The sequence below is a fragment of the Sceloporus undulatus genome, chromosome 2 (assembly GCF_019175285.1).
Source record: "Sceloporus undulatus isolate JIND9_A2432 ecotype Alabama chromosome 2, SceUnd_v1.1, whole genome shotgun sequence".
NCBI lineage: Eukaryota > Metazoa > Chordata > Lepidosauria > Squamata > Phrynosomatidae > Sceloporus > Sceloporus undulatus.
Window position 1 is genome coordinate 297700450 of NC_056523.1, and position 25370 is coordinate 297725819.

A 25370-nucleotide genomic window follows, 5' to 3' on the forward strand; every position below is an offset into this window, starting at 1 on the left:
CTCTTTCCCGGCCTCTGACAGGGCCTGGGGCCCTGTCAGGGGCCGGCAAAGAGGAGGTGGCCTGGCCCCTGGGGGTGGAAGCTCTGCCCCCGGGGGTGGGAGCTCCGCCCCGGGGTGGGAACTCCACCCTGGAGGGTGGAGGCTCCACCCCTGGCACGCGGCCCCTCCCCCGGGGGTGGAAGCTCCACCCCCCGGCTTCGGCCCCCAGTTGTCTGAGGGACAGCAACCTGGCCCCCGGCTCAAAAAGGTTGCCTACCCCTGTGTTAGAGGAACATCAACAAGGGCTGATTTGTGGATATGAATAAGGAGAATTATTTACTTGTCACAAGAAGATCTCAGATCTGACTCCCTCACTCAGGTCAATGGATATCTAACACCGATTATATGGATCATTATTCTCACACAGAAAGGCTCATGTTGACTTGTCATCTGCATTTGTTGTTTTTGTATGCATTCACGTCACCAACATATATTTGGGGGAGGATTGATTCAGGTATGTAGAATGTTTAATCTCAAAAAGAACAGCTTCCTCAATGTACAAAATACGCGTAAATTACAAGTATATATTCAGTTCCAAATCTTGAAATTCTTTTTAATTTGGGATAAGGAAGAATGTAAGACTCAGTACAGGATGATTCTTGTGTATTCAGAATCCCCAATCCAAAATATTCAAAAATTATCCACATGGGCAGCTAAGACAATGACACCTTCATTTTCTGATGGTTCACTGTACACAAACTTTGTTTCCTGCACAAAACTATTTTAAAAAATACTTCATATAAAATTATCTTCGGGCTATGTATAAGGTGTATACAAAACTTATTAGGTATAAGCAAATATTTCAAAACTCAAAACACTCCTGGTCTCAAGCATTTCAGATAAGGGAGACTCAGCCTGTACCAAATCTCTTTTGCTCAGAGGATATCACAGCACACAGCAAAGCCATCAACCTAAAACTTTCTGGAGCAATGCTGCCTCCTTCTGGTCATATTCAAAGTGTGTGCTTTTGTTTTTAAACAAAGACTCTTGTAAGGTTTCCAACAAGAAGGCTACCACTAATATTTATAAAGTAGTTAATCATTTTTACCACTTATTTAGTGGTAAGCAGTTCATTAAAGATCACTTACGGTACATACATTAATACATACAGAGCAGCTCTTTAAAAATGGCTTACAATGCATACATTAAAATAATTCTGAAAAGCCCAAACAATATAAGAGCATCTGAATAAGCAGAATGAAGTGATATAAATGGGAGAAACAAGAAAAAAGAGTGTTTTATCAGTTCAAACAATAGGCAAAATAAAAATAAAATACAGCTTTGAAAATACATTCTTGCAGGTTGAGAAATGCAAACAAGGCGATTTTACTTATTTAATCCATCTTTAAGGAACTGGCTTTTTTATTTAAATAATCTTAACCAGTCCAAAAGATTCTGCAGAGAATGAAACAAACTCATTATGACCCCCTTTTTCTGATTCTTATGAATCATAGGGTTGCAAAGGACCACAGGGGCCATCCAGCCTATCCCCTGCCATGAAGGCATACTAGCGAGAGTCATTCAGCTGGTTTAAACACCTCCAAAGAGGAGAACCCATCAATGTCTGAGGACTATTCCACTGAGGAATAGCTCTTACTGCTAGAAAGTCCTTCATAATGTTTAGGCAGCATCTCCTTTCTTGCACTCTCAATACAAGTCTAGATATATGACTCTAGATACAAGATGAAAGACAAGGTGCTTCTGTACTACAGAAATAATGCAGTTTGAGCTGCCAGAATACTTTATGCAACATATTTAGGGTTGCCAGAAGTCAGGACCTCCAAACTGGTACAAATGTAGGAAAATATTTTCAAATGTAGGATACGTTTTTAAAAAATGGAGGGCACGCGAAAAAATTGATGATTTTTTAAAAATGTTAATATAAATGCATGTTTCTTAGGCATGATCAAAATGGAGGACATTTTGGCATTATTCCTAGACAGATGACAGAAATGTAATTCCCTTTCTGGCCAACCCCCCCTCCCCCACATTCCAAAACACACACAAAGCACATTTGGGCATTTGCAAACTGACTCACACAGCTAGCTCTTTGGATAACAACAACAACAACAATAATCATGGAAGGTCCCTTTGCAAACTGACTCACACAGCTAGCTTTTTGCATAACAACAACAACAACAACAACAATAATGATGATATTCATGGAAGATCCCTTTGCAAACTGACTCACACTAAGGGAAGCCGAAAACGTTCCCCCCCTCCCCCGGCCCCTTTGGTCCTCTCCTCTGCTGCCTCGGTCTGCCACTATTGCTGCTTCTGCTGCTGCTTTTGTTGTTGCTGCTTTTGCTGCTGCTGCTTCAGCAGCTGCTGCCCTCCGCCTCAGTCCCTCGCCGGCCCACATGGCCGCAGGAAGTAAACAGAGGAGAGCTCCTCCTCTTTCAGCTGGGTGGCCAATGGGGTCAGAGAGCTGGAACAGCCCCACCCCCTCCCAGCAGTCACAGACTCCTGAAGCAGGGAAAGGACTGTTCCGCTATTGGCCAGCCTGCCAGCCAATAGGAGGAGCTCCAGCCTCCGACAGAGCCCTAGGCAGCCAAGGCACGGTAACAAAGAGTGGCCAAGGCAAGAGCAGCCAAGGCACAGTAACAAAGCCTGGGGGCGGGGGCAGACCCAGAACAAACGCCAAACCGTGCCGTGACCATGCAGAACGGTCCAAAAACGGGAAATTCACGCCCCCCACCGGGTTATGGCAACCCTAAACATATTGGAAGAACAAGAAAATGCCTAGAATCGAAGAATGGTTGCTCAAACTAAAAGAAATGATGGATCTTGGTATCTTAACACTTTGTTAAAGGACAACTCTTCTAATCAGGTAGAGGGAGAATGGAAACCAATTAATTATTGGAAGAAGAAACTGCCAAGTTTAACAAAAATTAAAAAAAATAACAGTGGGAGACTTAATTTTTGGGAAAAGCTTAAAGAATAACTAAGAACTTGCATAAAACGTAACTGCAAAGATAAAAGTTAGAAAATAAAGTTCATTTACAATTCAGCAAGCACAGAAGTTGCATCTATGAGCTAATGAAAGAGAGGTGATAAGTAAACATTCAAGAAGAAAGCTTAATATGGCCCAAAAGGAAGTAAACCCATCAATAGAAATTAAGAACCTCTTTGTTTAACAAAGGAATCTATCACACAATAATCGTATATATGTACTATAACTACAGTGAAAACAACATTGTATATATTGATGATGTATAAATATGCATATGTATTCATTTTTCTTAATTACTTATTTGCAACCTGAAGAAAGATTGAATCATAAGATTTTTTGTTATTTTAATGAATTTTAATAAAAAAAAATTTTTAAAAAAGAAATAATGTAGTTTGACACCACTTTAATTGGCAATGGCTCAATGCTATAGAATTCTGGGATTTGAAGTTCTGTGAGATATTTAGCCTTCTCCGTCAGATAGCTCTGGTGCCACAACAAACTACAAATAACCGAAATGCACAGCACTGGGCCAGGGCGGTTAAAGCATTGTCAAACTTCATTATTTCTGCAGTATAGATGCAGGCTCAGTGTGCAATCTTCTAGCCATGTCACCCCATCATGAGCCAACCACATGCATGCTGTCATTCTATACAATCATGATTGTTTTGGTATTGCACTACAAGCAGCCCAAAAGCTATACTGAACCACCATGTCAAAATCTGATTCAGGCCAAGGTCACCTCTGAGTGTCAGCACACATTATGGCAAGGTTCAGGAACCTCTGGTGCTCTAGATATTGTTGGACCATAATTGCCGCTAATGGGATTAAGATGTAATCCCATGTAAAAGGAGGGCTTGGCCTGCTTTTAGATAGAACTACACAACACCCCCAGACAGAAGATACTGGGGAACAACCTGTTTTTCCTGAGTTCCCAGCCATTCCCCTTGTCAAAGCACAGCATTGTGTGGGCCACAATACCAATTCTGCACCCCTTAAGTAAAGCTGCTACATTTAGGCATATCAGTCTATGCTTTTACTAAATCCATTAAATAACAAAAATGCATAGTGAAACTGCTGTTTCAGTCACCTTCTGCATGTGAGATTGAGTGTGTAAGCTCTGTCTTCCATTTGCCTCATACAGAATAATGTCAACAGGGTCACAGGTTGCTCAACCGTGTGTTGTGGGCTTGACATGGGTTCTCTGTCTTATTGCTGCTTGTAGGTAGCTTTGAAAATAGACTCATATGGACATTTCTGTCCTATGGAATCTGGCTATGCAGGAAGAAGCAAACTAAAGCTTAGTCTTTCAAAATTCTTTTTTCACACCAGTATTACAGAACTGCAATTATCCTTGAGAAATCAAGTAAAATCCAGAGAGACTTTGTAGCCTGCAGTTAGGCAGAATTGGAACAGATCAGATTCAGAAACATTCCTCAGCTTACATCATTACATGCTACTGAATTTGCAAGGCCTTTACTCTAGAAATCTCAGAGCATCCAATGCTACTACTTTTCACTTTCACAGGCACTCCCCACCCCTCAAATAATAGGTGAATACACACCTACAAATGCATCTGAGGAAGTAGACTAAAGTCTACGAAAGCTCATGCTGCCAATTTCTTTCTTTTAGTTAGTCTCAAAGGTACTACAAGATCTCTCTACATACTGATTCTACAGACTAACTCACATATATCTTTGAATTCATACACCTACTTCCCTAATTTTTACATATTCCTCTGCCTGTGATTTTATACTCCACATATCATTTTTACCCCTCCCTATTTAGAATCATTTTTAAAAAGCTTGCAGTTCATTGTTTATAGGCCCATTACCAATAGAATATACACAAGTGTCTTAAATTCTGCCTGCCCAATATCCACCTTGAAAATTACTGTCCAAAGTGATTTGGCTGTACTGTATTTACACCTTATCGTTTTTCTCTAAAAAGAAATTTAAAAGGAAACTAACTTGTAATCTATAATGTTAAATGCTTAGGACTCCCTCTGCTGGTTGTAGCAACTTATCTTCCCAGGTGAACAGTACTAACAAAGAAACACAGTTCCATTTTTACTAACTGCTCCATGTCACGGAAGAATGATATATTGTATACAAACAGAAGATGCTGTGTTTGAAAACTCTGTAATTGCTATTGTAAATTTGATGCATATTATAAATATTATAAATATATTACTATGAATTACCAAGAGCTAATAGATTTAATTTCAAGGTCTTTATCATACAATTTAATGTTTAAATTTAAAGGGTTTTAAAAAGCAATAAAACATACAGTAAAGCTATGCCCCACCAACCCTCATACTAGTTCCTCTGCAATTCCTCAGTTAAATCCAACACCTCAAACATCCACCAGTAAATAAAAACCGGTGTGGAACTGGGCTTCTCACAACCCTTATTCAAAAAGAAAAGGTTTCATATATGGACTGTGCATGTGCCATGATCTAATGTGATTTTCTTGCTTCCGAAATCACATGGATACAATTTCAGTTTTTAAAATGTACAATTATTGACTACATTAACATCTCACAAAATCAAGAAAATAAGCAACTACAACATACAGTAGACTAGAAAGATAAAGGTAACAGTTGATTCTCAGAGCCTTTGAAAACATCCCTTTTCATAAATACGAATGCAAATTTATGAATGACTGGAAATGGCATAGTCTTCTTAAATAAGCATAAATATTGTATTGTGTCGTAAATTGTATGAAACCATCCCAATGAAAATTATGTCTTCTTTCAATCTTTTATGTCAGGCAACTCTGATAGACAACTCTATCCCAACCACAAATAAAATAAAATGGCACAGTTCCACAACCTGACAGAAAATATGACTTTGAAACTGGCCCAAGAGGCACTGAAAGTGACACACTGGTTGACTCTGGGCTTGGTCACTGTCATTCCCTATGAGCTAACACCAAATTAATAATTCAAATCTTGATTTTTCAACTTGATCAAGGAGGGCCTCAAAAACAGTGGACAAAAAGAGAGCAACTGGATAATGTGAGGATGATCATTAAGTATGTTTGTGTTTATACCTCAGCTTTCTATAATTAAGCATAATCACAGCAGATAACCATCCTAGGTTTCTTTGAGGGGAAAGATCCAAAAGACTGCACTTGAAGATAAATACAAAATAGTAGTTTTCTTCTAATGTATTTATGAAGTGTTAGGCAGTAAGGACTGAAACAGATGGCCCTAAAGGGGCAACTGAATGCCGTGGTCCCAATCCTGCTATTTACTGGCTCAAAAAGAGGAGGCAAAATGTGATGTTCCTGCACCATGTGGCATATAAACGTCGTGCTGCCGGAGCACCGCAATGCTGTCCGCTGTCTGGGCTGCAGCATGATGCCAACTTTGGGGGCACTGTTAATCTAAATGCCACACCTCCATGCTGCCCCCGAGCCAGCACTTAATGCCAGTCTGTTTCAGACTTGAGTTTAATTCAGACCTAGCCATACTTAAAATGGCCCTAATGAAATGAAAAAATATATATTTGTCATTATTTTAAATCACTTATAGTTTCAATGTATTAACTGGTAAGTTATCTCTCATTATACCCAACTGCTGTATAAAACATTAATTAAATATGTTTGCAGAGGATCTGATTATTTGTATTACTAATCCTTGTAAGGCTGGGCCAGGTATAACAGAAATATAGGTTCCAAGAAATCCCATATCTCTAAAGGCAACTTGAAAAATTCTCAAAAAGATTAGTGCTACTTTGTTTCTCTGTTCATAACAGTAAGAATTACATATGCTTCTTTAATCAACCAGTTAACTCATCTACAGCAGAGTAGGCAGCATGTTGTCCTCTGGATATTTTGAAGTACATTTGCCCACAACCCTGGGTGCAATGGTCAAGTAACATGGGAGTTCTAGTCCAAAATGCCCTGGGGGCAATATGTTGCAAACTCCTAAAGTAAGTTTAGATTATAGCTTAATTATGACACCTTGAAAATGTTAACTATTACAAACATTACCAAATGAGTCATGCTGATTTCTTTTCACCATGTAGGAAGCATACTACGCATCAATGTTAGATGTTTTGCTGATATTTTATGCATCTCTATTTAGATCTAAAAATTCCTGTGTGATCACAGGTCCATCTCCAGCCTTCATTAAGATCCACGTCAAATAATTGATTCTGCAGAGAATACCATATATACTCAACTATAAATCGACCTCATGGTCAAAATTACGGATTTTGCTATGACCAGTGGATAAAACTTACTTGTTTGAATAAAACCTGGAGGCTCCTTCAGTGTGTGTATGTATGCATACAGCAAAAGAGACTCTAATTGAGGCTGCTTGTTTCAACGTCAGTTTCAGCTGCCCAGTGCCGGCGGGAGAGGGTCTCTGTTTATTTAAAAGCAATTAATCACTCAGGACTCTTTCTGCTTGGCACAAGAGAAAAAGAAACTATCTTGGGTCTGTTTGTTTGTTTAAAAGTAATTAATCACTCAGGACTCCTTCTGCTTGGCTCAAGAGGGGAAAAAACCTATCTTCCACCACATGTGAAAATCTGAAAGAGCTGCTATCACATTATCATACTGACCTGTAAATAAGTCGACCTGGGATTTTGGGGGCAATTTTTGTGCATAAATTTTTAGACTCATAGATGAGTATATACATATTTATTAATGAACGACCAGCTGATCCAAGTGTATGGTGTTATTACAGTGCTGTACCACACAGAACTCTATGGTTTGGAAGCATTCAAACTGAATAGCATGCCATCAAACAGGCAAGTTGAATAGCATAGTGTACAGTCACCCCCTCCATTTTCGTGGGCTTGAAATCCACATCCCTCACCCATTCATGGGCAGCAAATGGAGGGTGACAAAATGGTGCATGCCCTCGCTGGGAGTTCCCCATTCCATACAAATTAAAGAGTTGGAAGAGAACATAAGGGCCACCCAGTCCAAACTTCTGCCATGTAGGAGTACATAATCAAAGCACTACCGACAAATGGCCATCCAACCTCTGTTTAAAACCTCAAAAGGAGGATACTCCACTATACTCCCCGAGCAACATACTCCACTATCAAACAGTTCTTACTCTCAGGAAGTTCTTCCTAATGTTTAGGTGGAATCTCTTTTTCCTGCTGTTTGAACCCAATGTTCCGTGTCTCTAGAGTGGCAGAAAGCAAGCTTGCTTTATTTAAACATGGCTATCACATCAACTCTTAGCCTTTTCTTCCCCAGACTAAACATACCCAGCTCCCTGATCCTCATAGGGCATGGCTTCCAGACCTTTCACCAACTTGGTCATCCTCTTCTGGATATGGTATAGCTTGTCAAAACTCCTCTTAAACTAATAAATAATAATGATAAATAAAATATTTATTTATATTCCGCCTCTCCCTTCCGGGATCTAGGCAGGTAACAACAGTCCAATAAAACAGATATACAGACAATAATAAAATTTCCCTAATCCCCTTAACCCTCCCTCTTTCTGTTAAAATTGCACATAAACAACAAGATACAATACAATATCCCCAGTACTGTGTACTTAGTTACAAAACCATGGTGCCCAGAACTGGACACAGTATTCCAGGTCTGGTCTGACCAAAGCAGAATAGAGACATGGGAAACTGAGGTTCATTCACCAGGATAATAATGTTAAACTCTGCTTCATCTTGCTTCCACTGAAATACAGTGGACGCTTGTTGGATGCTGGGGTTTGGTTCCAAGATCCCCCGTGTATATCAAAATCTGTGTATGCTCAAGTCCCATTAAATATAATGACATAGCAAAATGGAGTCCCTTATAAAAATGGAAAGTCAGCGTTTGATATTTGAATTTTATACTTTTTTTAACATTTTCAAACCGTGGATGCTTGAATCCGTGTATAAAAAATACGTGTATAAGAAGGGCCGACTGTACTTACAGTTTTTTAAACTACCATTTCCCATCTTTAGAAATAACAACAAACTGTGGTTTGCTTAAAACTAATTGGAAGCTTTGAACTTTCTTCCTTCTACATGAAAAAGGGAAGAAGGAATGTGCAAAGCTGAGGTCCAAGACTCACTGTTTTTATGATGCAAAGGGATCTTGCAGCACCTTTGAGGCTAACTGAAAGAGAGAAGTTCGTAGCATTTGCTCTTATACACTTGAGTCTACTTATTCAGATGCATGTGGTACAGTGGGAAGTCCAGGGACAGATCTATATAAAAGCAGTCTGTGTGAGAGAAAGTCCATAGGAATGGAAAGGTTGGTGGATGTGGAGGTAAGGTGAAAAGTTCACTTTTAATTAAGGTCACTGGGACTCAAAAACAGGATGCTGCCTAAAGCCAAAGTGAGTAGTTAACCATATGAATTATTGGAATTTAGTGTAGGAACCAAAAAGAAAATGTGATGAACTGGCCAAGAGGGTCATTAAACTATTGTTTAGCCTTCTATCTATACCAAAACATAAATTCCACCAAATGATAAAATTTTAATTCCCAGCTGTTTGAAAGGTTTTGGATATCCTATTAGGTATTTTCATTTATTATGTAATGGTGTTTTTTTAAAAAAGTCTTCCTAAATTACTGCATTCATGTTTACTAAGATCACAGGCTGCCACACTGATCTTTCTTCTGCTTGCTTTAACAGCCCAACTTCTGCCTGTAAATTCTATAAACCTAGCTGGTAAGTGTACAAATGCACACATCCATGTGCAACACGTATTTACAACCAGATTATGGAAATATAGACAACCACTCCCTAAAACCCAAGCAATACCATATAAACGTTGTGGACATTTTTATTACTTGAAAGGTGACGTTTTAAATTAATAACGATCCAGCAGAATGATGTTCGCTAATTATTCATTTGGAAAACCTTGACAAAACTTCTTAAAAGCTGTGAATCTATTAGCCTCTATTAGCTGGATTGATTCTGTATTCAAGGCATGATTGCAATGAGCTCCTCAAATGCACTCAAAAATCTTTTCCAAATGGTTGGCAATCACTCCAGTGCAGATGCTTTGTGCACTGCCCAGTGCTAGCGGGGGAAGTGCCACTGCAGAACTGGAAGTACACTAACAGAGTTAGATCCTATTGGTCACAAAACTCATCAGAACTGGCACACTACCATATATGTCAAGCATGTTTTATGTTGTGGTATAATTTTCATTATTACTATTATCAATTACACAGACCTGCAATGATTTTTTCCCAATATTGTAACTGCTTTAAAAGTATTTTGGGGTGCTGAATTATTTTTTTTTTAAAAACACCATTAAAATATTATACAACACATGATTGTCACAAATTCAATATTTTTATCAATTCAGTGTAGACACTGTTGTTCCAGTGAAATGTCTTTAAGTGCTTTTGAACGGATTTTTGTGTTTCATATCAGTGAACTCACCCTCCTCTCTCTTTCTCACTCCTTCAATCATCCCTGCCCAGCAATCACCATATTTCCCCCCATTTCTTATCAGTCCCATAGAAAAGTTTTCTCCCAGCAAGCACTGCATATTCCTCCAGGTCCTTCTTTTTCAGTCCAATATGAAAACCTTCTCTTCCCCTAAGTTTTACTCTCAGCTTAACCATGATTTTGACCCTAAACCCTTTGTTCGACTTATATATGAGGTTGACTTCTACATGAGTCAATACAGTATATTTGAATATTTTAACCTCTTTCTTATCCTTTGCAGGGTCATTTTATTCAGTCACATATTACAACACAGAAATGTAAAACCAAATTGTGGGGGAAAACAGTACACAATGGAGCAAATCTGAGGTTATTTTTGGATGTAGAATGCCAAATTCCTATAAAACCAGCAGACGTGATTTTAAAAGTTTCTATGACCTGTAATTTCCCAGGCCTATGTTATTTTTATATGTATAATACCAAATGGGATTATCTTTCACCAAATATGTTTTGCAACAAAATGCATAAACTCTACAGGGAACTTGTTTTATAATCACCAAAATATGAATGGCTTGAAAATCAATATAGGCTGGCATAGCAAGACCAATTCATCAAACAGCAAAGCCATGGTGATGCTCTGACAGTATGTTATACAGTAAAAATAAATAAATGCATTACACCGATAAATCTACCCTTTTTAGTGAAATACTTGACTGAGATAGTAAAAATGAATCATCAATCATGGTTGCTTAAGTGTCCAATCCCACCCTCCAGCTCATCTAGTTTTAAGAGTAGCAACTCAGAAGTCATCTTAGAGTAAATGACTTAGCCAGGATGTTTCTCTTGGGACAAGCATGATGGAATTGTACTATTTAATCACTGTCAAACTAATCTCTTAACAAGTTTAAATTGTTGAAAAATCTGAGAATATGCAATAGTACAGATGTACTTGAGGAAAGGGTACTGCTGGTATAAGTGGCAATCACACATATTACACAGAGATAAAACCAAGCTTTCAATACAGCATAGGTGGGCACCTCAGATGCTCTTGCACTTCCAACCAGCTCTGGCCCTCACATTTTGTCATTTCTTAGCTTTCATGCATGATGTTTCTCCTTAAGAGTGAAATGTACCTCTCTACAACTAGTTATTATCAGTAACAAGCTAAAATATGGTGGTATTTTGGTCTCATTCTTTTGCCACCAGCCCCAATTACAACTAGAACTTCCCTAAAACTAAATTCAGCCCTCAAAATGAAGGGGGTTCCACACTCTTGCAACAGAGGAGACTTGCAGATAAACTGCTTGCACTAGTAAAAAAAACTTTGTATAGCTATTTTATCTTTTCCTCTATAACATTTTTTGTGAGAAAACAAAAAAGCTGGAATATGCATTGGAAATAGGCAGGTTCTAGCTGACTCAGAAGTGTACAAATCTAGAAGGGGGGACTGAGACACTGTCTCCCTTCCAGACACCCTACACACAGCATTTTATACAGACTTCTAATGCCACAATCTCAAGGAGATACAGCACCTTCATTCTGCCCTAAACATTTTGCAAAGAATGTCATGGATCTTTTGACTAATCCTCTGGAAAAAAAGCAAATCCTATGCATAAGAAAAATAAGTCTGCACCAAGTTAATCCCAAATTTCAGAAAATGACTGATTACTGAAGAGACGCAGGGAATGATTAAACATGAAATAAGCTAGTTATATTTTTAAAAGTGCAGTCTTAAGAGTCCTTCACAATCTACCAGTAACTCCAAAAAAAGGCGAGTAGTACACAAGGTCACTTTTAAAGGATTAGACATTTAGCATAAGACATCCAGTTTTGGAATGAGAGAAAAAGGCAACAGCAAATGCTACTAAAGGGTAAGGCACTGTATTTATAGTGGGCCCTTGGTATCCTCTGGGATTTGGTTCCAGAACGTCCCATGAATACTACAATAAGTGGATGCTTATGCCCCATTATATACAATAGCATAGTAAAATGGTGATCCTTATATAAAATGGCAAAATCAGGGTTTGCTTTTTGAAATTTAAATATTTTGGGAACGTTTAAGCCATGGACAGTTGAATCCATGGATAAAGACTCTGTGGATATGAAGGGCCAGCTGTATAGTAAAAGGATTGAATACAGCATATTACCAGCAGAACATTCTCTTTGGTCCACACTGCAGAAATAATCCAGTTTGAGACCAGTTTAACTGCCCTGGCTCAGTGCTGGGAATTCTGGGAACTGTAGTTCTGTCAGACATTTAGCCTTCTCTGTCAGAGAGCTCTGGTGCCACAATAAACAAGTTTAAACAACAGTATTCTCTGAAGATGCCAGCCACAGCTGCTGGCGAAACACTCTCTTCTAGCACATGGCTACATAGCCCGAAAACCCCACAAAAAACTATGGATGCTGTCCATGAAAGCCTTTTGACTTCACATCAGAACAAATATTTTTACACAGAAGTTTCGATGGAGAGCTACTGTGCCCAAAACAGATAATACTATAATGGGAAAGCTGTACTTTAAATGTTAGATTTTACTGTTTAAGCTACAACACATACAAATTTACACTGCTCCTACCACCAGCTGGCCAATTATGGCTATTACAGCTACAAAAGATGAACTAAAATCCCTCAGGATAATTTGATGAAACCCAGCGTAGAGCAGTGGTTTAAGTGTTGGACTATGACTCAGGAGTCCAGAGTTCAAATCCCCACTGGACCATAAAAACACACTGGGTGGTCTTGGGCATGTCACTCTCTCAGGCTCAGAGGAAGGCAAAGTCAAGCCCCCTCTGAAGAAACATGTCAAGAAAACTCTATTTTAAAATTATTTTTTAAAACATGTGTGTGTGTGTGCTCTTTGTCTTTAAGATGTTTCTGACTTACAGCGACCCTAAGGCAAACCTGAAGAAAGAGGCTTCTCCCTCCTTAACTGTCATCTTTCGGCCTATGAGGGAGTTGACCAGGCAGGCCCAGCTCCATCAGGGCTAGCCTGAAGAAGAGCCCTCCCTCCAGTCCATCTGCCTTGGTCCAAGCCTCAGAGGCAGAGAAGAATGCAGGACCTGATCACCTCCCCCCCCCTCACCATTCCCTTCTCCTTTTGTGTCGTGTCTTTTAGACTGTAAGCCTGAGGGCAGGGAACTGTCTATTATCCCCTCTGCTGTAAGCTGCCCAGATTCCCAGAGATTGGGCGGAATATAAATAAATCCTATTATTATTAAACCTATCACTGGGTTTTCTTGGCATGTTTCTTCAGAGGGGGTTTGCCACTGCTATCCTCTGAGGCTGAGAGACTATGGAGTTTATCGCACAGGCTCCTGCCACGGTCGGAGAACTGTCCAAAAAGGGCAGGGAAGGGAACAGAACGAGTGGGGGATGCATTTACTGCACACAGAAGTCCCTCACTCGTTCCCTTCCCTTCTGTTCCCAATCCATCCCCAGAGGACTGTTCTGAAACAATTCTCAAAAATCGCTCCCTCTGGGACGGATGGGGAATGGAACACAAGAAGTGAGGGACTTATGTGTGCAGTAAAATGCGTACCTACTTGTTCCTGGCCTCTTCCGTTCCGTTCTCCTTCCGTGGTGCGATAAACTCCTGTCACTTGCCCAAGGTCACCCAGTGGGTTTTCAAACCCTAGTCTCCAGAGTCATAGTCCAACGTTCAAAGCACTACACCATGTCAGGTCTAAAAAATGAACAAGTGTCCATAATGCTCTGAACACAGCGCCATCCTGGGCATTGTCAGAAATGTAAAGTGTGGCTCAGCCCAATTACTTAGCTTATGAGACCTATCACTGCTGTAGGCCAATGGAGAATATTTTACTCAGGTCTCGCCAAGTCTAAAGCTTGCCCTGGAACATGGATAAATGTATGCTTCAACGTGAACAGTTATAGAGTTGTCCCTCCAAATTCATTGGGGTTATGGGGTGAAGGACCCCCATGAATGTGGAAAAACTGCAAATAAAAATACACTATTGTTTTTATCTAAGGGAACACCTCTCTAGGAATCTCCCGCTCCTCCAGTGCAAGATCTGCCAGACGTTGTTCATGGAATTACGCTGGAAGACCTGCAAACGCCTGGAGAAATATTTTCTTCCGCAGCACAACTCTATGGCCAGAGTTACACTGGAGGACCTAGAAATTCGTAGAGAGAACGTATTAATCAACATCACAAACAATCAAATCCACAAAAGCCAAAAGCACAAATATGGAGGGCCAACTGTGTCTTCGTACCTTCAAGTTACAATTCTTGTCCTGTAAATCCCTCCAACTCAATCTCAGGATCCATTAATGGAGTATGACTTGCTGGTTTAGTTTTGCACATGGGCATTATGCCAAGTGATCATTGCTATGGTTTGTTATGGGAGGGAAGGGGAGTGCCAGTGTAATTTTTTTGTTTTCCTCCATATTTACATTATTGATAATGAAAAGATGGACACCCCTTCCACTAGATTTCTAAAATGTGACATTAAATTGCCTTTGAATTCTGGGTAGTGGAATATTCTGTGCCTTTATCAGCTGAAAGGCGGCATTAAAATACTGCAACAAATACATGTTTGTACCATCCTTGGCTTAAACTTGTGCACATTCTGATATTGTGAGGTTCTGGGTCTTTCTTTTTTAAAGAAACACCACCTGTTACTTTCATTATGCTTTTCATGATTGTTATTTGGGTTGCGCTGGCAGTCACTCACAGTGTGAATAAAGAGTGCTTAACCAAAAACCATTTCCATTCTCCAATGTAATTTTAGCCAACTGTGAAACTTTTCAAACCCGTCCTTGTGATCTGCTTGGTACCAATAAGATCCAGTTGGGCAAGCGTGGCATTTCATGCCCTCCAACTGCCCCAGTTTGGTAGAGACAGTCTGGACCAATCCTTTCTGGTTCCAGGTTTTCTCTCCCCTTCACCCTTGGCTCGATTCGGCTGAGCAGAGGCCCTACCCAACTGGGACCCTGGTTCTTACTTATGGAGCAGCAGCTATCCTTTGGTTTTTAATCTGCTGGAGAGTACAGAACCGGGAAGGGACAGTTATTTCAGCTGAAGGGAAAACGCAAAGGCAAATGAGAGGTCAACAAGGCTGGGCTGCATCCACACTGCAGAAATAATCCAGTTTGGCTCCGCTTTAACTGCCATGGCTCAATGCTACGGAATTCTGGGATCTGTAGTTCTGAGAGACATTCAGCCTTCTCTGTCAGAGGACTCTGGTGCCACAACAAACTACAAATCCCAGGATTCCCTGGCACTGAGCCACAGCAGTTAAAGCGGAGTCAAACTGGGCTATTTCCGCAGTGCAGATGCAGCCCAGCCTTACTGACGCCTCGTTTGTTCCCCAGCGTCAACTGCCACGGATCAATGCCATGGGAGTCTGGGATTCGTAGTTTGCTGTGGCGCCAGAGGTCACTGAAATGCTCCGAGACAGACAGACAGGGCAGGGCTATAAACAGGAGCCAGGCTTTAGCATTTTGTGTCTCGCAAAACCACAGTTCCCAGAATTCCACAGCACTGAGCCCTTGCAGTTGAAGCGGTGCCGAACCGGGTTATTTCTGCAGTTTGTCTCCTCACCTGCCCAGGTTTCGTGCTGCGGGATCCGGTAATATTTGTTCCCGGCGGGGTCGCTGCCCACGTACTCCTTCGCTGGGAGCCTGACTAAGCGGAGGAGCCGCCAAATGCTGCTCATGGCTTCGCCTCAGAGCGACCCTAGTCTTCACGCTCACAGGGTCCAACACGCCTCGCCCCGCCCACAAAAGGACGGCTGGCCTGGCAAGCCCCGCCCCCTCCTCCTCCTCCTCCTCGAGACACCAGCTCCGCCCAATAAGGAACCGTTAATCTACGAAGCCACGCCCACTAAAGAAATCTTGGCCTCAGAAGCCCCGACTACGCAGCACCCGCTCCGCCCAATAAGGAACTTTGGCTCCACAAGCCCCGCCCCTTCCTCCTCGCGGCGCCCGTTCCGCCCATTAAGGAACCGTTGGTCTAAGAAGCCACGCCCCTCTTCCTCGCGCCGCCAGTTCCGCCCAATAAAGAACCGTTGGCCTGAGAAGCCCCGCCCCGCCTGCTGAGCCCAGCCTCGATTCCACTCCTCAGAGATAGTAAAATCCAAGAGTGACACGCAGTCCAAACTTAACGCTGTAAAGCGATTCAAAGACACAGCCGCCTCAGTCCAGGAAAAATCAGCATGCGAATGCGATGACACCTTGTCGCACCTTTGAGACTGACTGGATTACCGCCCTCCACTCTGATAGTGCTGCTGTTCCTCTAACTGTTCTGGCTGCCTCCTGTTGCATTCTGGGATTTGCAGTTCAGAATTCCCAGCCAGAGAGCTCTGTGGCGCGACTGAACTACAAACCCCAGAATGCAACAGGAGGCAGTCAAAGTGGGAATAGTAGCACTATAAGAGCGTAGTGCGGCCTTCTCCTGGCTGAAACAAAGAAGTGACAGCATGAGCTTTCCTAGACTTAAGGCTCGTATACAAAGATTGCTTGTCGTCCAACGCAGGACACAGCGGTCTTTTGATTCCCGTCACTATTCAGTGAAAACCAACGAGGTTTGCATGGAAAACAAAAGTGTTTCAGTTGTTTTAAACCGGAAATGCGATATATGAGTCTATCATTTCGTCTCTCTAGAACCATTTGCCTCGGAGCATGCGCGTTACGGCACTTGGGCCTTTGTTCCTCCTGAGCGTTTTTCCTGTCAGGCGACTTTAGTCGGCGTCTCATTGGCTGAGACGCTCGCGCTGGTAGCCAATGGGCGCCTAAGGGCCCAAGCTGTTAGCCAATGAGCTCCTGAGGGCCTCTCAACATGGCGGCGCCGTGTCAGCCGCGTTGGAAGGAGGCTTGCCAATATGTTGGGGTTTATCTCCGCCCGCCAGGCCGGCTTGGAGGATCCGCTAAGGCTCCGCCGGGCTGAGTCCACCAGGAGGTGAGGCCGCCGGTGGTCTCTGGCCAAAAATACATCGACACATAAATAAATCCCGCTTTGGCTGCGTCCGCACTGCAGAGATAACCCAGTTTGACACCGCTTTAACTGCCACAGTGCTGTGGAATTCTGGGATTTCTGTAGCCTTGCGAGACCTTTGGGCTTCTCTGTCAGAGTTATTTTTTATTGTTTTTGTACATTTCAATACTTTTGTATTGCATTTACATTGTATTTGTTTTAAACCTGCTGTTCACTGCCTTGAGTCCTTCTATTGGGAGAAGTAAATGTAGTTGTTATTATTGTTGTTATTATTAAATAATAATAATTAAAATTATTATTATTTAATTATTATTATTTTATTTTATGTTATTATATATTATATTAATAACAATAATTTAATAATAATTAATTTTGTTGTTATTGTTATTATTAAATAACTCTACTAGCGTGCAGCGTTTCAGATTTTTGTATTCTGAATTTACTATAAGCACAAGCCAAAAGCAGGTTTCTGGACGAAAGCTATTGGTTTAGATATGGCCAAGAGTAAAACCTGTTCTAGGGGCACAGAGCAGAGGATCTAAAGGAAGAAGCAAAACAGCTCCAAGACACACGGCAGAAACAACCCAGTCAGAGACCACTTTGGCTGCCCTGGCTCAGTGCTCGGGAACCCTGGGAATGACCGTGTGTTTTGGGGCACCAGAGCTCTCTGGCAGAGGAGGCTAAATGTCTCACAAAACTGCAGTTCCCAGGATTCCAAAGCACTGAGCCAGGACTTGTAAAGCGGAGTCAAACTGGGTTATTCCTGCAGTGTGTTTTGGACCAGTGTCAAATTCCAGCAGGCATAACTCTTTGTGCTCTTATTAAACGCTGGATGGGTGTCAGAGAAGAGGGGGATCACTGTTTCCAGGACAGAGTTCATTCTTGCCTTTTACCAGGGAATGGTTTTTGTTTGTTTGTTTGTTTGTTTTAAATAAGAATTAAAGTACAGTACTTACACTGACCCTTGGATAAATCCACTCAAGGTTTTTGGAATCAGTTTTTTTTACTGAAATTGCGATATTTGTGCATGCGCATATATATATATATATATATTGTAAGTCCTCTTAAGCAAAGCGTATGAATGATGAACTGGACAAGTTGATTTAAAGGCACTGCGTTGATAGTTGCAAAAGCCACCTCTTGTTATATATTTTTAAAACAATGGCTTTGTGTTTTTAAGGGTGCTGAGCTTGGAGTTAAACAAGGACAAAGATGTACAAAGGATCCATGGAAGTGGTATCAACACCTTGGATATCGAACCTGTTGAAAATCGGTAGTATGTACATTAGGCTATGTTTTTATGATAAAACATATTTTAAATTTTACTTACTTTTTTAGGTTCCCTAACTGAATGCAGTAACAAAATGTGTTCTTCCTCTTGCTATATTTTTTTTAAATGTCTGGTTTTACAAAATTAGTAACACAGTACTATTGGACCCAATAGATACCATTAAAATTGAGCTCCTGCAACACTGAAACTAACATTTTCAAGGCAACTGTCCTTAGGAAGTATCTGTGCCTATGAGAAATTTGAATGCACAGTTCTGTGGGTATGCTAAAGACTGAATGTTAACAGATTTCATTGTCTTCATTTGTTCACATTAAAATTTGTAGCACAGTTCTGTACATATCTGCCATGAAGTAAGGTGTGGTGAGAACAGGCTTGCAACCTTACAGATCAATTATTGACGTCATTTATGCAACAATTGGAGGGGTAGAGATATAGGCAACACAGCTACTATATCCTATATTCATAAAGATGGGGGGAATCACCATTCACAAAGTCTCCAAGAGGATACAAAACAGCAGATATGGTAACACTCGTGGCTTGGTCAGTGATGCTACCTGTATACTATCTACACAAAGAGAGCCAAGCAATAATAATAATAATAATAATAATAATATGTTTATTTGTATACTGCTTTTCCTGAGATCAAAGCGGTTAACAGCATTGAAGAACAGTTTAAAATTACAGCAAAGATTAAAAGAATTACACAATTCACAAATAAAACACAGCCAAAACACATGTCAGCTCAACAGTGCTGACAAAAAAAAAGGGGGGGGGGGAGTATTCGGAAGATAGGAGTCAGGGGTAGGCCTGCTCAAAAAGATATGTCTTCAACCCCTTCTTGAATTGGATAAGGGAGGTAGCCGAGCAGAGCTCGACGGACAGCGAGTTCCAGAGATTAGGGGCCGAGATGGTAAAGGCCCTGCTAGTGGTGGTAACCAGCCTGGCTTCTGGAACTCTTAACAATTGCTGCCCAGATGATCTGAGTGTGCCCCCTACCCCTGGAGGTATGCTTCAGTGGATCTGCCTGAGATATTTATCCTCTGTCAGAGAGCTTGGGTGCCACAGCAAAGTACAAATCCCAGGATTCCATAGCACTGAGCTGCAGTTCAGATGCAGCCTGAGTGGAATATCGCTAGTTTCACATAAAGGATCGTATACCTAGGCTACATCCTCCTCCCACACCTGAGCACAGTAGGAGGAGAACTACATGAACCAACCAGTCTTATTGGCCCAGCCCTCCCCATAATTCATTTAACCAAATCCTGTCCCCTTGTTGCTGTTGTTTTTGCTCTGTCAGCATTGTCAGGAAGTATCCCAGCAGGCCTCATCCTTCCCTCTCACCTCTTGCCAAGACTAACTTCTTTCATTCCTCTTGTACATCCAGTACTAGAGATGGACTGTTTATCAAGTGCAGGAAAAGGTGGGCAGCAGGTCTTGCACCCTTGTCTTGCTTCTGGGGCCTCTCCACTTCTGTAACTGAAATATAGGATTGCTCTTTTAAAAAATATGAGGAAGTGTATATTATTAAGTTGTCATGGGGTAAAAATTTTACAGGCATTTCAATAAAACTAACTTCCAAGCTAAGTTTTTGTTTCAGAAAAATCTAATATTTAGACCACATTGACTATCTATCATAGGATCCTTGTGTTAAAGAAATATGTGAGTGCAGATATTTTTGACTGTTGAAACAACTGATAGGCTATTTTAGCTTATAATATTAGTTTTGCATATTTTTAGTTTTGTTTACTAAACATAAAATAAATGTGTGCAGTCAGGTCCAAATCAGCTTAGCCCAAGAATAGTCCAAGTAAGGCCTTCTAACTTTTGTTGGACAGTAACTCCCAGCATTTTTCACCATTGGCTATGCTGACCAGAGCTATGGGAAACTGCAGTCCATCAACGCCTAAATATTTTTGCAGAGGAATTTTCCAGCTTTACATCCATAATTTTTAATCTTAATCTTTTGATGGATTTAAGACTGTTCTTAAAGAAAAGCAGAGGTGTATCAGAATGAATTTTTAATTTGTTTCCTTACAGTATGTTATCAGGTGGTTCGGATGGTGTTATTGTGTTATATGACCTTGAAAACCTTAGCAGAGATCCATGCTATACCTGTAAAGCAGTTTGTTCTGTGGGAAGGTATGTATTCTTTGCATCTGCAGTTCTTATAAATTTATTACAATTTATTGCTAAATAGTGTTTTGTCAGTGTACAAAGTCCTAAACAACATGAAGCCATGGTTTCCAAAATACTGCCTCCCCTATAAGAGTTTGTCTGGAATATGAGATCCTCAGCAGAGGACCTGATGCATGTCTTACGACTCAAGAGGCTAGGTTAGTATGTAGGTGAGACAAGATTTTCTTCGTAACATCAGATAATTTTTCATTTGTGGAATTCACTTCCATGGAATAACAGGGTATCGCTAGTGGTCTTCCAACAAGCCAAGACTGTATTGTTTGCTCCATGTGGACTTTGATCCTTAAAACCTGTTTAAGATACTAAACAGTATCTTACTTGGGGAGTGTTGTAATCGGTTATTTTAAAATATTAGCTTTTAAAAATTAGTTTAAAAAACCTTTTGGACATGTTTTTATCTGGAAACCCACTGGTTGACCTTGACCAAATCACAATCTCTTTGCCTCAGAGGAAGGCAAAAGGAAACTCCCTCAGAGCAAATCTTGCCAAGTAAACCTTATGACCTTAGGGCCATCTTAGGATATCCATAAGTTGGAATCATTTGAAGACACATGGCAACAACAAACCTGTTTATCACATTGAGAGTTGGGAGCTGATAAATAAGTGTTTTTAATTAAAAATAATTATGACCTAATTGTGGGCAGCCCTCCTTCCAGTCCATCTGCCTTGGTCCAGGCCTCAGAGGGAGAGAAAAATGCTGGACCTGATCCCCTCCCCTCCTCACCTTTCCCTTCTCCTTTTGTGTCGTGTCTTTTTTGATTGTAAGCCTGAGGCCAGGGAACCGTCTATTATCCCCTCTGTTGTAAGCCGCCTGGACTCCCAGTGATTGGGCGGCATATAAATAAATCCTGTTGTTGTTGTTGTTGTTGTTATTATTTGTAATGGTCGGGACATCTAGGCTCCATTTTTTAAACTACTGTGTATACTCATGTATAAGTCTAGAAATTTTAGTCAAAAAATTGACCCCAAAAACCTAGGTCGACTTATCCACAGGTCAATGTAAATACTATATTTTAGCTCTTATTTAAAAAGGGAACCATCCCCTGTTGAAAGGCAAGAGTGCAGTCTGTCATGGAAGCACTGACCTCCCTCTGCCTTCTCTTCCATCCAGCCTTTAGTGTCAGCCGAAACAGTTATGCCTGCCATAATTTTGTAGATTCTTTGGCATTGTTTTCGTTTGCTTCATCATTTAGATCTTTATGTACTACGAATCCCAGACTCCCATGGCATTGATCCGTGGCAGTTGACGCTGGGGAACTGCGGTGTAAAACGCAAAGAAAAACGTTGTCCCTAGGTTTTACCCTTGACTTATCCAAGGGTCATGGCAAAATCCATAATTTTGCCCCCAAAACCTGCCCTCGACTTATACATGAGGTTGACTTATAGTTGAGTATATACAGTAATCAAGTTGTAATCTGAAGCCAAGATGATTAAGTTAATGAAACTGTGCACTTTATTCCTGTATGATTCACATTTGCTAAGAATTATGTAATATTTCTATAGATATTTGCTTGCTGTAAACACTTAATATTTCTGCCCGTACTGTCTGCGTGTATGCTATTATTGCCTGCCTTACACATTTTTAGCAGTATTTAGTATCTTAATTTCATTATTTCTCATTTGCTAGCAGAAAAAGCAAGAATTGTTCATACTGTTTGAGCATAACCTTTGTGGAGGGGAGGCATATCAGAAATGTCATTTTGTAAAGAGGGGTAAGCAAAATGCAGCCCTTGCAGTTCTTGTGAGCTCTAGCCAACGTATCCAGTAGTGAGGAAAACTGGGAAATGTAGTCCAGTAACATCTATATGGCTGCCCTTGCTCATTCCTGTTGTACATCCAGTAGAAGAAGGAACAATGGCTTTTAAAACTGTCAGGGCCCTAGAGCTGTGATTCATTCTTTATCCAATAGGTGACAGAGTTTTTTTAGGTCATGTCTATATATGTACCTTCAAGTCACCTGTGAACTTATGGCAAGTCCATGAATTTCATAGGGTTTTCTTAGGCAAGGAATATTCAGAAAGTTCCTCCTTCTGAATTATAGCCTACATCACCTGGTATTTGTTGGTGGTCTCTCATCCACGTCCTAACCAGGACTGTTCCTGCTTAACTTCCAAGTTCAGATGAGAGCTGGTCCCCTTAGGGCAGGGGTAGGCAACCTTTTTGAGCCGGGGGCCGGGTTGCTGTCCCTCAGACAACTGGGGGGCCGAAGCCAAAAAATAAATAATTAAATAATTTTTTAAAAAATTAACTATATAAATAAACCAGGACAAATGTAGGACAAAATTTTCAAATGGAAGACACTTTTTTTAAAAAAATGGAGGACATGCGAAAAAAATTGCTGATTTTTTAAAAAATGTTAATATAAATGCATGTTTCTGAGGCTTCTATAGACAATTGCCCCCAAAGGCCCCGGTGGCAATCGGCGGCAGGACCAGGCTGGGGCCGGTCCCAAGACCTTGCTGGGCCGCATCCGGCCCACGGGCCGCAGATTGCCTACACCTGCCTTAGGGTATTTAGACCCTTTCTTTAGATCATGCTGTGTCCTTGAACTGAGGCAAAAAGAGCAGAAACAATCCCTTTATCTGGAAAGTGTCCAAGTTTATCCAGTACTCAACCAGGGAGGGGGTGAGAGCATGCAGACACAAACTCCATGCTGTATTTACTTCTGCAATTTCTTTTTTAAAAGCTACTGATTATCTTCCTTGAAGTAGAAGGAAGTGACTTTGACAAATAGGAAGAAATCAAGAGAACTATTAACAGAGGTCTCAAACACTGGCCCAAAAGGGCTGGTGTTGGGCTGCATTGGAGGCATGTTGTTCAGGTGATGCACGGCTCAAAGATGGCCGGATGCCACCCCAGGTGCGGCTCTTTTCCATAGAACCAACCCAAAAAGGAGCAGTAAAATACAGTTCCTATTTGGTGCTCGGTTCTGGACCACGACGGCAGCCTAGATCAAGGCCAGGCGCATTCAGCAGCCATGGTTCTGGGGTGAACCGGCCACATTGCAGACACGGCATGGACCTTTTGAACCATCTGCTTCACCCGAATGAGATCCATCTGTTGACACCATTTCCTCCTTCTTCAAGGAAGATAATCCTTTTCTTCCCTTTCTCTAAGAAGGGGTTAACTTTGTGGCATCCCATCTTCAGCAATGGTTGCCAGTCTACCCCTATACACAAACCAGTTTTCAAGGATCTTGTAGTAAAGTCTACTTGAATTATTTTGCTTATCTCCCTTTCTGTTTGGGGATGGACTTCCTGTAATAATAAATGTGATTTTTAAATTTAATAGGCTTCCTGAGTAGTTACTTCTGGTTTTTTCTTGAGCCCACATTCTACTTTGCCAGTGTAAACACCAAATATTTTTATAAGGAGGTTTCTGCCTGCACTGCTCTAGTTCTCAGTTCTTAACCTGTGGTGTTCCAAATATTGTAGAGCTTAACTTCCAGAATGCCTGACCATTGGGCTGTGCTGGTTGAGGCTTCTGGGACTTGAAATCCAAAACACCTAGAAAACCAGACATTAAGAACCCTGGTTTAGAGATCAAGGATGGGGAAGATGTAGTGCTTCAGATAAATAAGAAGTTCATTCCTTCCTTGCTTTAGATCTTTCCTCTAGGCCAGCTGAACTGAAATGAGATTAGTGCTGTCATTTCCTTAGTCTCTCCTTTCAGAGATTTGCTTCTTAGACCCTTAAAGGATTTACCATTCAAGATGCTTGAGTGTATTACATATAGTTATGTCAAATAGTTATGACCTTTTGTCAGCTTTGTCCTTCTATGGTTGTGTCGCAGAAGCCACCCCGATGTTCACAAATTCAGCGTAGAGACAGTTCAGTGGTACCCCCATGACACTGGCATGTTTACATCAAGCTCATTTGATAAAACACTGAAAATCTGGGACACAAACACATTACAAGTAAGTAAAATTTAATTCTTGGGTCCAGTCATAGGAGGTACTTAGCATTCTCAAAATCAAAACATTCCCAGTCTAATAAAGAATCAGCATTCTAGAACACCCCTTGCTTTTACAACTGGGTGAGTAGCATTTGTAGAGCTGCTTAGACAGCGGTTACATTGGTTACGGCAGGGTTCATAAAGTGATGCAAAGAGCAATCCATACTGGGGGAAGGGAAGCCTAGTTGGACAGGTGACATTTCGGACAATATTAAGTAGATTGACTCTAGTAGACACAGACACAAAAGAAGCTCTACTTTTCTATTTTTTACTCATGATAGTTTCATTCATAATTATTTTAGTTCTCCTGCTGCTTTTTCTCTTTGTGTTTGGCATGTGATGAATGTTTTAATATTTGTTATTCACACTGAAGATTTTTTGTCCAGCACCCTGACTATGTCATCCTTAGTTACCAGGATTAGAATAATTTTTGCAGCAGAATCATCAATTTATGATCTGCCAATACAAGTGTGATATTACTTTGATGACATTTGCACAACTGTGGTTGAATACTACATTTTACATTGTTCATTTGTAATCATTGTGTAGGCAAGAGCCTTGTTAAGATTAGTATTTGAGGCAAATGCTTAACCAGTGCATTGTCTTT

General features: G+C 40.9%; 2 protein-coding genes across 5 annotated transcripts in view; one reads left to right on the forward strand and one right to left on the reverse strand.

Moving 5' to 3' along the window:
- The window catches only part of NDUFAF2 (NADH:ubiquinone oxidoreductase complex assembly factor 2), a 70034-nt gene extending 53894 nt beyond the window's left edge, over positions 1-16140 (reverse strand). The window contains exon 1 of the mRNA XM_042451890.1: positions 15931-16140. Coding sequence (XP_042307824.1) covers positions 15931-16045 — 115 coding nt within the window. The 5' untranslated portion in view covers positions 16046-16140. The remainder of the gene's footprint in view (positions 1-15930) is intronic.
- Positions 16141-17081: 941 nt separating this feature from the next.
- ERCC8 (ERCC excision repair 8, CSA ubiquitin ligase complex subunit) overlaps positions 17082-25370 on the forward strand; it is a 30766-nt gene continuing 22477 nt past the window's right edge. Inside the window, exons 1-4 of one of the 4 annotated variants that reach the window (XM_042452721.1) lie at positions 17082-17286; positions 18503-18595; positions 20651-20752; positions 24575-24725. In XM_042452721.1, the coding sequence (XP_042308655.1) occupies positions 17210-17286; positions 18503-18595; positions 20651-20752; positions 24575-24725 (423 nt within the window). In that variant the 5' untranslated portion in view covers positions 17082-17209. Of the gene's footprint in view, positions 17287-18502; positions 18599-20650; positions 20753-24574; positions 24726-25370 lie in introns of all 4 variants that reach the window. The other 3 variants (XM_042452720.1, XM_042452723.1, XM_042452722.1) reach the window with 3 other exon arrangements.